Raw genomic sequence first — 13,123 nt, forward strand, 5'->3', positions numbered from 1 at the left:
CAGTGGGCCTCATAGTCATCAAACACTTGTAATAGTGCCGAAATAGTCTCCTCTGGGTGTGTGGCGTAGAGGAGGACATCATCCGCATAGAAAGAGATCCTCTCGTCCTTCCCCGGAGTGTCTCCCATACTGAAGCCTCTAATCACTTGGTGAAGTTGTTACTATTAGAAACGTAAATCTTATAAATGATATATTATGGATAGTGTATTCTGTATCACTTGGAATGTTCCCCACCTCCCCTAGTTAGTGCTAAATGACACATTCCATATGAAGCCTGATTTAGAATGTTGATGATAATGACAGTTGATGAAGCGCAGCTGAGGAGAGTGGATGGCTGAATAAAGAAGAGTCCTTTTACATCTTCTGAATCCCTTATTTCATAATTACACCACTGGCAATGAGATTAGTGCGAAGGAGGGACTGCCAGCTATCTCCCCTTTTCATACTCTTTCCTTTTTCTATACCGCATCATATTCATCTGTGGGCAATAAAACTACTTTTGCTGATGAAGAAACAGAGCCTCACCTCAAAAGATATCCCACTGCCAGCTCGCACTGTATGAGTGTTTACTCCCGACGTTTCAACTCCACCTCCCTTGGAAGGGGTTTCACGTGCGTGGTTGGAGAGGATTACAGAGCCTCTATCGTTGGTGGACCAGCATCTTCTAATATGCGCCAGGCAAGCAGAGATTTCCTTCCTTGCGACCGTGCATGATCCTGCAGTAGGCGTAAGTAATCACCAACATATGGGCCCCCAGTCTGTGGACCAGCACATTGCAGTCGGTATGCTTTACTTGATTTACGCGACCTGGACAATCTGTGTCACAAAGCAGAGAACTATCCTCGGGCACCCAGCCTTGTGCATTTCAAGGAGGACTCTTCGTGAGTATCTGCACCACAGGTGGGAGATACAATTAAAGGTAACTTCGTTTATCACCTCATGAACATAAGCTGCTGAGATACTTTGTAGCCATCATCTTAGTTAATATTGCAGTGACTATCAGCTTCTTCTCTATAATTCCCATACATATTAATCATTTCAGAGTTTTATAGACACTTGAAACAGCAAAAATTTCCTTGGTGAATTTCAATTTTTCCATTACAGTGACAAACACACACCATTATTATTGTAGTGAGTTACCAGTTGTGAAATTCATCGGTGACACACCTTTATGTGTGAACATTATATTCATAAACAAGATTCTTGCAAGTTTTAATACACTGATAGCATTTAAGAGACTGTACATTTGGTTTATATATTGTTAAATGGTACTTGAATAGTACAGCCATTAGTTAAGTGTGCATATTGATAATTAGTACTTGAATTGTACAGCCAATAGTTACGTTTGTAATTCATCCTCTTCTCTTAATATCTTTTAGGTACAATTGAATATAAAGATGGCTGCAGGGAGCATGAATCAGTCTCCTTCCTTCTTAAATGAAGTAGGAGACCCTGAGATACATTTTGAAGGATTGGGTGAAGTTATTCAAATCTCATTTGTTATCAGTAGTTGGCGAGAGGTTCAGTGCAGTGCACAAACAGCACATACTGTTGCACAATTTGGGAGTCCATAGTCGTAAAATCTATTAAACATTACCTGAAACAGATATTGAACGGGAAGGTGAACAAGAGGAATATGATGTCTACAAAGTAACTTTTATGAAACTTGAGGTTCATTTTGAAGACAAAATAAAAGTAGTCTTAAAGCGACATAAATGTTTTAATAGAATACAAGGAAAACAAGAAAAGTATTACAAATTGCATTGCAGCACTAAAATATTAGACAGAATTGTACAATTCCTGCAGCTTAACAGACTCATTGATAAGAGACCAGTTGGTAAGATGTACAAATAACCCCTATATTCAAGAAAAAGTACTTGCTAACAATTCTACACTTAGAGAAACAATAGACTTGCACAATCTGTAGACCATACCGTGAATTGTATCAAAGTGATAAAGGTACCAACTGAAATGGTTGCAGGAATTCAAGGAGAGAATCCAGAAAGTGAAATGTATAAAGTAACAAGTCAATAAGTAAATCTAGAGTGAGCAAAGAATTAATTAAATTGAAATATTTTAGATGTGGTAGTAGTAACCATTTACCTAACAACATACAGTGTCAAGCCAGTAATGTTACTTGCAAAAAAATGCAATAGGAAGGGACATTATGACATGGCGAAAATAAGCAAGTAAAAGTTGTTAAAAAGGCAGAAACAGATGAAGATCACAAAAATATATTTTTCAAGTAACTGACACAGAAGTGAATGTTCAAGTGAATTATCCTAAATGCAGAGTTTATATAAATGGTAATTCGATGGATATATATGCCGATTCATGTTTCCCCCTTCACATTGTTGAGAAAGGAAGAGTCTGATAAAATGTTGAAGAAAAACAACATTTTACTAGTTAACCAGACATAGCTCCTGAGGGATATACTAAAGAACCTCTTGTGGGCATTGTAAAGAATCATGTGTGTTTTATAGACAGGTCCACTGTTGGGAGGATTTATATTGTTGAAAGGGGCTACAATTTACTAGGATGGCAACATCAAAAAAAGTTAGGGCTAATCCTTGATCCTAATAATAAGGATCAAGTACTCCCTGTCGACAGAGCTATGGTTAGTATGGGCATTTGTGGTGAATTTCCAGGCATATTTTCAGACTAACATGGCCAAATAAAAGACTATCAACACAAAATTAGATTGAAAGAAGGAGCTAAACCCGTAGTACACAAAATCACGTCCTGTTCCCAATATGTTGAAAAAAACCTTTAAAAAAAAGAAGAATTAAACAATTTATGTGATTGATGGTGACCCACAGTTGCTTGCTAAGGAGAATCCCTGTCCCCCTGAAGTTTGAGGCAAACCTGGCATATACTACCATTTTATACCCCCAGCAGTCGAAGGCCCTGCAAGCGTTACCCATGAGGTGTGTTTCCTGTAAAAGAATAACATCAGGGGAGCAGTGTTTTATATATTGGAGAACTGCTCCCCTCTTAATCTTGTCCCCTAGGCCGTTCACGGTCCAGGACAGTAAGCAGATCTTCATCATGTTTAAAATAGTTCATGTCTCGTGTGGAATGATCTAACAATCTCTCTGTCTTGTCGGACTGTTATGGGTGATGGACTAGTTCAGGCTTCACCATGTGTATCTGGTTGTTTAATCGTGGCTAGAGTGGTGTAGATTGCCTGCTGCCATGTGTTGAGCTGAGTAAACCAACATAAACCCACTAAGGTTTTCCCTCTCCCCAACCCTCCCTTTCTCCCCCCCCCCCCATTTTCTTAACTCAAGAATAAATCGATCATTGAAACATGTGAGTCCCCCCTCCCTGCTACCCTGCACTGCGAACCTAAAACTTCAACACCCCAACTTTGCAGAGCGCCTGTCACCTCCCCCCCCACGTATTCAATCAAAGGAGTCTAGCCTTCCCTCTCGGTGGCCACCTGCACCCCCCCACACCCCTATGTAGTAGAAAATAATTTTACCAAATTTCCCGATTGATCAGAACTGTTTCTGGAACTTCTGGATCATCAGAGCGCTGTGTCTAACAGGGCCCGCCCTTCCAGTAGCCGGTCCTCTAATGTTTATGATTCTCGCCCTTTCCAGATAGGCGCAATCTTCTGCTGCCCGGCGCCCTTGTTGTTGCATTTCACTAATTGGCTCCATATTGGCCATTGCAGGTGTAAGCTGTTTGCAGAGTAGTACTATAGCTACTGGCCGGCCATCACAGAGATTCTACTCCTTCTTCATCACCCTCTCTTCTTCGGTGTCCTGTGGATGAAACAGGTCTTTGGCCCCATTTTCTTTGTTTCACCTTGGAGCTTGCATATCCCACTTTTCTCCAGCCCGAGCCATTCCCAGGTCTCTTCTAGGGTTGTGAAGAACGAGGTCTTCCCTTCTGCCTCCACTCGCAACTTCGCCGGGAAGATCATGGAATACTTAATTTCCTTGTTTCTCAGGGCTTTTTTCATTTTGGCGGAGCTGCGGCGCAGCTTTTGTACCTTAAAAGTAAAATCTGGGAAGAAGGGAATATCTGCACTGTCATAAGTCACTGTTGGGGCGCTAAGAGCTATCTGGAGCACCACGTCTAAAATTAAAGGCATGGGCAATGATCGGGCATGGGGGAGCCACAGACTTGGGTTTGCCACTGGGAACATGATGGGCACGTTCTGAATTTTGAGACTGTGGGGTTGAGGGTTGTTAAGTATGAGTTCCACATCAAATAAGTCCACTACATGTACCTCTGCTCGTTCCAGAACCCCCACAATGCATATACTGTTGTACCTAGATCGGCCTTCTTGGTCCTCCTGAGGAGCCTCTAAATATTGGCTTATGGCGCTGAGCTCTTTGACCAGGGTCTTCCGGGCCGTCTTGTCCTGTTGTAAGGCAACTTTAGAATCCTCCACTTCCTTCATCCTGTCGCTCATTTTCCTAAGGTCCGCTGTCACCAGAAAGACCTCCATGGTGACGGTGTTGATGCATGCCTCCAGGGCAGTGCACACACCTTCTATCGCTGCCATGACGTCTTGGAGCTTTGGGCCTTCCTCTTCTACGGTTGGTTTGGCGACAAGAGGTGGTGATTTTGAGGGTGCTTCACAGGTTTCAGGTCCCCTGGTGAGTGTGTTGTCGAGTTTGGTTTGGAGGGAGTTTTGTGATCCTCTGCCCCAAGTCATGGTGGGAGGTTGCCCAATTAAGGGGAAGAGAAACCTAGTAACTCCGGAGGAGGTAGGGGGACTCTCCGCCGCCTGCCTATGGGCACTCCATGGCGCTTCAAGCGGCCTGTCGGGTTTCCACTTCATGGATACTTTTCCCCTAGTGCCCTAGTGAGTCTGCAGATAGGGTCCAGCACCCCCTGCAGTGCCAGTGCACCAGTGTCCAGGTCCTTCTGCGCTATTGGCTCAAGGATTGCTGAGAAGTGAGGCAAGATAGGCCTCAGTTGGGTCCGCTTCTGCCTTTATGTGTCACCTTCTGTTTCGCTCGCGTCTTATGCTTAAGGTGCCTAGAGGGTTGTCTCAGCCCTCTGGGCTGGGCTTTGTGCTCTGTATTGAGGGCAAGACTGTGAGCCCTTTGCTATTGGTATCGTGAAGTAAGCCTCTATATTTGTAGCCTTGAGTGTGCTATCTCTCCTTCTGCATGGAATTTTGCAACTCACCTTCGGGACAGATATTTATTGGTGTTTGTTTAGTGTGACTCCATGAAGCGTGCTGCAATGGCCTGCCATGAGGGCTCTTGCGCTGCCTCGGGATTCCCACTTCTTCTGTCCCACTCAGCGACACACCGATGCGGAGGCCCATGCAAGGGCTGATGGCGGTGCTGGTCTCCCTCCCGTCTTGATTTTCACCAACTATCTCCTATAGCAGTTGCAGAGGTGGCCCGGGCTTCAGTGTCCGTCAAGCCGGGCGGAGGTTAAGTCATGTGAGAAGCGGTATGCAATATTTTCAGCCACTCCTCGTTCTTCCGTCGGGTCTTTATTGTGGCCGCTTCACTTGCCGTGCGGCTCGGGCCTTACTCGGTGCCCAGGCCACACAGTGTAGGCCCCTCCTTGTCTTTTTACCGCAGGGCCGATCGAGCTGGACATCTTGTTTCACCCTGGGCCTGCCAGCAAGGGCTCGATCATTAGGCGCAGCCAAGGCGGATGGAAGTACGGAGAGTGGGGGATTTGGTCGTCCATAGAGCCTCTTTAACAAGCAGACATTTTGGCTAGCAGTTGGCCGCTACCCCCATATTCTACCTTCTTGAATGTGTAATTCATGTCTCACCTCCCAATAGACTCTTAATTCTTCTTTGAGCTCAGATTAGTCAGAGTTGGCGGAAATACAGCAGGGAATGGGAAGGTACAATCATCAACATAGTGTCCGTCTACGTTCCTCCGGCCATGCAGAGCACTATTCTTTTTTTTCTGAGCTGGGAACTCTCTTGCTGAAGATGCCAGAGGGGGAGCTCCTTATTGAAGGGGGGGGGGGTAATATGGCACACTGCATCACTATAGACTGTTTGCCTCCGAGACCGTCACCGTCTCCTAGATCACAGTTAGCGGATTATCCTGGCAATGGGATTAGTCTGTGTGTGGCGATCCATTAGCGCTGCACTACACCTTCCACTCTGGCGCTCACAGCAGCCTTTCCCGTATAGACTACACTCTCACACTTGACCACAGAATCTCAGCCTTCTGTGCATCCAACACTTAGCTAGGGGCACTTCTGACCACTCCCCTGTGTGGTGGGGGATCTGCAACTCAGGCAAGACCTTAGAATGGAAGACCACTACAATCAACCCCTGGTATCCCAAAAATCCTGTCATCAGAGAAGGCCTTGCAAAGGCCACGGAAAATTACTTCACAGAAAACAAAGGCTCTGTGGAGTCAGCACAGACATTATGGGAGGCCTATAAAACAGTGGTCAGGGGCCAGATGCTCCCCTTAATTGTGGGACATAAGCGTGACAAGAAGGCCACAATAGAGGCGCTAGAGCAGGAGATAGTAGATCTGGAGCAGACCCCGGCGCAGGATGAGGAGGTTAAACACACCCTAGGCCTAAAACTACAGGAGCACAGGGACATAGTGTCAGATTCAGCCAGACACCGTCCAACGTAGCACCGCATTTATGAAATGGGGGATAAGGCAGGAAAGCTGATAACTTGGCTAGATAAGCGATAAAGAGCGCACCTCTGGGTGACTTCCATTTGCTTAGAAGAAGGACCTAGAGACCACTGCATACACCTTTTGTCACCTTTTATTCACGCCTTTATTCCCTCACAAGCAGATACACAAGGGAAGACTCTTGTGAGTTGCTTCTGATATACAACTCTAATCCCCCACAAGCAGATTGTAGTGATATTTGTATTCTGACCACTGACTTCGTGTCGCACCACTTTGCGCTTGGCTGTCCACCGTCACACTAGTGATTACCAGTTACAGACTCCGTTTTGTATTCAGCTTAGCCTTGGCTCCTCTGTTTCACTGCCACGTTAAGGGTACGAGTAGTTTTCCGTTCAAACATGTTATGCAATGTGTTTTCTATTCTGCGTGTTCTCTTTCTCACCGAAGAGCTAGGACATAATTGGAGTTAGTTAGTCAGCATGATAGGGATGGTACAGCAGGGAACGGTTTAGGCTTGGGAGAGACACCTTAGGAAACTGGCCAGTTCTATCCTGTTTCTTCTGACCTAAAATATCCAGCTTTTTTAAATACTTCTTGCGCAAGCAGGAGGGTTTTTTCCAGAAAGCTCCTTCCTCGGTTTTTTAAGATATAAAAGAGACCTAGATCGACAGTAGGAGATTCAGAGACCTCAATCAGGATTTTAAATGTCAATGCCTGATATATTTCCCGTGAGGGTAGCGATCTCTCTTTCTCGCAGTTGAACGGGGTCATCGGCTTGCCAGCAGGAGAAAGATGAAGCACCTGACAGGCCCAACAGTGATGCATTTTTATTAATTATTTGCTTTGCATTGTGTATGGCTATATATACATATATCAATATAAGTGTTTGTATCCTTGCATATATATATTTGAAGATTATTAATACATGGTCTTACTTCATTGTTGCATATTTAAAAAGTACACTTTTGGCTATTCAAGCCTTCCTTCATGAGCCTTGAGAAAAGCTATAATAAATGTCTTCTTTAGATTATGAAGTGCATTTCAGAGAATCTTTTCGACTCCTCTCAGTGTGTGTATTTTAGCTCAGTCAAAAGTAAAGCAAAACACAGATACACAAGGGAAGACTCTTTTGAGTTGCTTACCGATACACCACTCCCATCTGTCTCTAATGAGGACTCCACACTCATGAGGAGCGACCCCACTGTAGAAGAGGTAGCCCAGGCCATTAGGGGGCTACAATCGAGTAAAGCGATGGGCCTACCAATAGAGCAGTGGTGCCCAACCTTTTGACTTCTGTGGACTCCCACTTTATCATTACTGAAACCCAGGGACCCCCACTGAATCATTATTGGAATCCCGGGACCCCCCCACTGAGTCATTACTGGAAGCCTGGGACCCTGGCATAAACATTGTTGATGATTTGAACCGCAAAACAATACACAAAAAATACAGAACCAACACATACACAAATTATAACACATTTTATTTAATTTGCAAATGTAAAAAAAAATTTAAAATGTAAATATGACGCCCCATATCGTCCATACTATATTCTGTTTGATGCACCCGCAGTGCACCCATGAATTAATCTGTGGATATTAATTTCATTTTTAGCCTCCAACTTCAAATTCTTTGATATTTACAGTAAGTTAAAAAAATATCCACTGTACATTTAGCCACCTTATTTATATGCACTTTATTAATCAGTTAATATTATTTAATTTTCTAAGCAGCAGTGGACCCCCTCAGTTCACTTCCCAAGAAATGAAGGATTTCCTACATACCATGAGTATCAAACATGAGAGAACAGCCCTGTACTGTCCCGAAGCTAATGGCCTTGTGGAAATGGTTAAACGTATGATAAAAGAACATGCACTGTTGGCTATAGCTAATGGTGAAGATGTAGAGATATCTCATTGTGAATGCTTGTGGTCACACCACACCTCACCTAACCTAGTTATGAGAGTATCTCCTTTTGTAGCATTTAAAGGCAGAGAACCCAGTACCAAAATTATTCCTATTTGGCTGGGAGGAGACAAAATGATGAATTTAGACTCTGTCAACGTCCAAGAAAAGGTACACAAGCACCAAAATAAATACAAGAAATGGTATAACTACAAACACTGAAAAAGATAAGAATTTTGAAGTAGTTGATTGGGTTCAAGTAAGGAGGAATACCTCATCATCATCAGACCAAACACTATCCTCCTTATCAAGAAATCAAAACTTATCGTAATGTTGTACAATTGAGCAATGAACAATTTTGGAATAATTATAAATTAACTAGGCACAACCCATGTATAAAAAATGTTCCCTGTTTTCTCCTTTTCTCATTCCCTCTGGTATGACTTACACATTGAATATTTAAGGAATATATTTATATTTAATAAGGGGGGGGAGATGTGTTATAATTTGTTGGAGTTGTTATTATTATTATTAGAAATATACATCTTATAAATTATGTTGTGTATAGTGTATTCTGTACTGCCTGGAATAATCCCCACCTCTCCTAGTTAGTGCTAAATGGTACATTCCATATGAAGCTTGATTTAGAATGTTGATAACAATGGCAGTTGATGAAGCGCAGGGGAGGAGAGTGGATGGCTGAATAAAGAAGGTTCCGTTCACATCTTCTGACTCCTGTGTTATTATTTCCTAATTACAGCAGTTATTAAATATTTTGTCATGCTAATCTTGTTTAATGTGAGCCCACTCCGAGGGAGTGGGGGCTGTAAATGTTTTGAAGCTGTACACAGTTTGATCCTTTAAAAATCAGATATAGCCTTTGGAATAATCCTGGATGCAGTTTCAAATGTGACTGTGATTTAAGCCCTTGCAATCAAGAAAGTATGAGACTTATACGCAATCCTGCTTTTTTGTATCTGTGATGACAGTATTTTTTTACTTGAAAACAATGTCATATTTTACAAATAAAAGGTGAAGCAAGCCGTGAGGACTCACAGCCCCATCATATAAAGGTTACACTCAGCCCTGCACTCTCTTGGCTCAAAACAATCAATCGTCTCCCATTCATATACATGAAAATGGCAACAAACTACTTCGACAAACTGAACTGAAAGAATATCGTTTGAAATATCTAGCAGTGCCTCCATCTGCATCCATATATGACATAGTACATCAAGAGTTGTACATGTACTCATCTCTTTCCGTACCAGGAGGTGAAAACTTACATGTCTCAGCACTCCTGAACAATGCAGAAATGCATATTAATACACTGTTTTAAATAACCTGCAGAATGAATACTTTTGATGCTTAAGTGAACACCAGACCCCTTTCAACCACTCACTTACAATTGCTTTTCTTCTCTTTCACAGCCTTAACGGTTGCCCATGAAGAGACCTGCTGTACAGTATGATGCGCAAACTCTGCAGCACACCATCAACAGCAATTAAAAAAAGTATTATGCCACAACAAGGAGTGTGAGGAAACAAAGATCACACCGGTAACAACATCAGGTCTGTTATGGGGAAATCCCATGCCAGTGCACAGAGTGGCAGCTTGACCAAGTTCACACATTAAAGAATTATCTCTGAATACTTGTACCAGTGCGAGGGAAAACAGTCACTGATGATGGCTTTGTTAAACCAAAACATTTATACTGGGGACACAGCGCATATGAAGTGCACGGAGAGTTTCATTCAAAACTCAGATATACTCAAGCACCAAAGAATCCAGGTCCTGAAGAGACTATACCAGTGTAAAGAATGTGGAAAAAACTTCACCCACAAGTCATCTTTATTAAAACATCACAGAATCCATACTGGTGAGAAACCGTACCATTGTAAAGACTGTGGAAAAAGCTTCACTCAAAAGTCATATCTGGTAAAGCATCATAGAATTCATACTGGGGAGAAACCATACAAATGTACAGAGTGTGGAAAAAGCTTCAGTCAAAAGGGTAATCTATACTCTCATCAGAGGATCCATACTGGTGAAAAACCATATCAGTGTCCAGAATGCCAGAAAAGCTTCTCTTTTCTGTCATCTCTGGTACTGCATCTCAGAGTACAGGCCGGGGAGAAACCATACCAATGTACTGAGTGTGACAAATGCTTCATTGATAATTCAGGTTTATTAAATCATAGGAAAATTCATACTGGGATAAAATCACACAAGTGTACTGAGTGTGACAAAAGCTTCAGTCGATTCTCACAACTTCGATCACATCAGAAGATTCATACCAGGGAGAAACCATACCAATGTACGGAGTGCCAAAAAAGCTTCAGCCGAAACTCGGAACTCAATGCACATCAGATGAACCATATTAGGGAAAAGCCTTATCAGTGTTCTGAGTGTGAGAGAACATTTTTCAAAAGGTCACATCTGATTCGGCATCAGAGAATCCATACTGGGGAAAAACCATACCAGTGTACTGAGTGCATGAAAAGCTTCAGTTGCTGCTCAAATCTTTATAGACATCAAAGAATCCATACCAAGGAGAAACCATACCAATGTTCTGAGTGTGAAAAATGCTTCATTGATAATTCAGGTTTATTAAATCATTGGAAAATTCATACTGGGGTGAAATCACACAGGTGTACTGAGTGTGATAAAAGCTTCAACCGATTCTCTCAACTTAAATCACATCAGAAGATTCATACTGGGGAGCAACCATACCAATGTACAGAGTTCCAGAAAAGCTTTAGTCGGAACTCTGAACTTAATGCACATCAGTTGATCCATATTAAGAAGCAGCCTTATCAGTGTTCAGAGTGCGAGAAAATGTTTTTTGAAAGGGCACATCTGATTCGTCATCAGAGAATCCATACTGGGGAGAAACCATACCAGTGTACTGAGTGCATGAAAAGCTTCAGTCGCAGCTCAAATCTTTATAGACATCAGAGAATCCATACTGGGGAGAAACCATACCAGTGTAGTGGGTGCGAGAAAAGATTCACTCGCTCATCAACTCTGATTTGTCATCAAAGAATCCATTCTGTGGAGAAGTCATAACAGTATACTGAATGGAAAAAAAGCTGAAGCCAGTCCCCACATCTTTACAGGCATAAAATGATCCATACTGTAGAAAAACCACACTGGTATACAGATTGCAACATAATCTTTATTAGGAAGACAATTTTATTAAAACATTGATGCATTCATACTTCTGGGATCACCCTGTTTAAAATTTAGAAAGGACTTATGCAATTGTCAGTCCTTAGATAAGATAAAAGGAGCTGGTTGGGGCACGATTCATGGTTTTTAGAGACCAGGTGCAACTTACAATTAGTCTAAGATTAGTAATGCAGAATATGAACATAGCAGGGCCCTTCGTAATAAACTGCCTCCTACCCATTAGAACATTTCTCTATAAACTTACAAGACTTGTATTCCTTTGAGGAAAATGCCGACATGATGACTGATACATTTAAAAAAACGACCTCGACATAGAACTATATCTCCTTTTTTGTGTGTGGGCAGGAGGATTGGCTCTGCTGACTTCTCAGACCAGACTAGAATAACCAATTCATTGCAACTTAACTGTATTTCCTTTTAGGTCTTATATTTCAATAAAGTTACAAAGGACACCTTAATAATAAGGAAAAGCTGAACCAGTCCTTCATACAGATAATTTAAGCAAAACATATTACTCCATTGCTCTTTATCTTGACATTCTTCCTGTAAATAACATGCATTTGAGCCTTTTCTAGGTGGTTACCAAGTTTAGCTTACAAATGCTCACTGTTTGATCTGACTTGCAGGATCCTGATTCCAAATAATTTCAGATCAGTCTTCCCTTAAACCTAGATAAGTTCAGCTACTTGTGTACTAGAGTTCAAGCAGTGAGTTGTTTAACCATCAAACTAAAGTTTGATGATACAACCAACCAACTGAGAAATAGATTGATCCAGTTCTGCAACGCACAACCAGCTGGGAATATATGTGACTAACAAGTAGTGCTGGTCATCTTCCATATATTGCAGTTCTCTGTGTGAACAGGTTTACTCATTTGGGCCACTAGAGGAGCCACTGACCATTAGTGAAGATCCTCCAACTCATTATAAGATTAATGCTAAATCTACTACTGATATCAACATTGTAACAATTTCAACATTCAGCCTATATAATTTCTGCTTATTCCAATCCTATGTCTTAAGATGCTTTAAATGACTGTTGTACAGTTAAAAAGAGCAAATGCTGTGATTGTACTGTTTAAACTCACAATAAAATGTTCTTATATAACAAAAAAGATGCTTTAAATGCTAGTGTGCTAAATTGATGTTTGTGAATAAATGGAAAAACTAAACATGAGAAACAACCTATTAGGAAACCAAATAATGGAAACCCAGTTTTAGGGAAAGGCAATTTTAAGGCAATACATATATACCGAAAATTGAATGAAGCATTTTAAAGAAAAGTTTGTTTTAACAAAAAATCCAAAATTACATTAAACGGGGGAGTCTAGGGGTAGTGCGAGGTTTTCGGTTATGGGGATGTTTAAGGGTGATCAGGTGCTTGTATGGGGTCAGTACTGGGTGAATTGGAGGCTTAGGAAGGGGTTTTC

The 13,123-nt window shown here is 41.9% G+C and overlaps 1 protein-coding gene across 1 annotated transcript in view; it reads left to right on the top strand.

Moving 5' to 3' along the window:
- LOC138282963 (zinc finger protein 271-like) overlaps positions 1-12,796 on the top strand; it is a 34,785-nt gene extending 21,989 nt beyond the window's left edge. The window contains exon 2 of the mRNA XM_069221036.1: positions 9,933-12,796. Coding sequence (XP_069077137.1) covers positions 10,186-11,571 — 1,386 coding nt within the window. The 5' untranslated portion in view covers positions 9,933-10,185 and the 3' untranslated portion in view covers positions 11,572-12,796. The remainder of the gene's footprint in view (positions 1-9,932) is intronic.
- Positions 12,797-13,123: the final 327 nt, after the last annotated feature.

The sequence above is a fragment of the Pleurodeles waltl genome, chromosome 2_2 (assembly GCF_031143425.1).
Source record: "Pleurodeles waltl isolate 20211129_DDA chromosome 2_2, aPleWal1.hap1.20221129, whole genome shotgun sequence".
Classification (NCBI taxonomy): Eukaryota; Metazoa; Chordata; class Amphibia; order Caudata; family Salamandridae; genus Pleurodeles; species Pleurodeles waltl.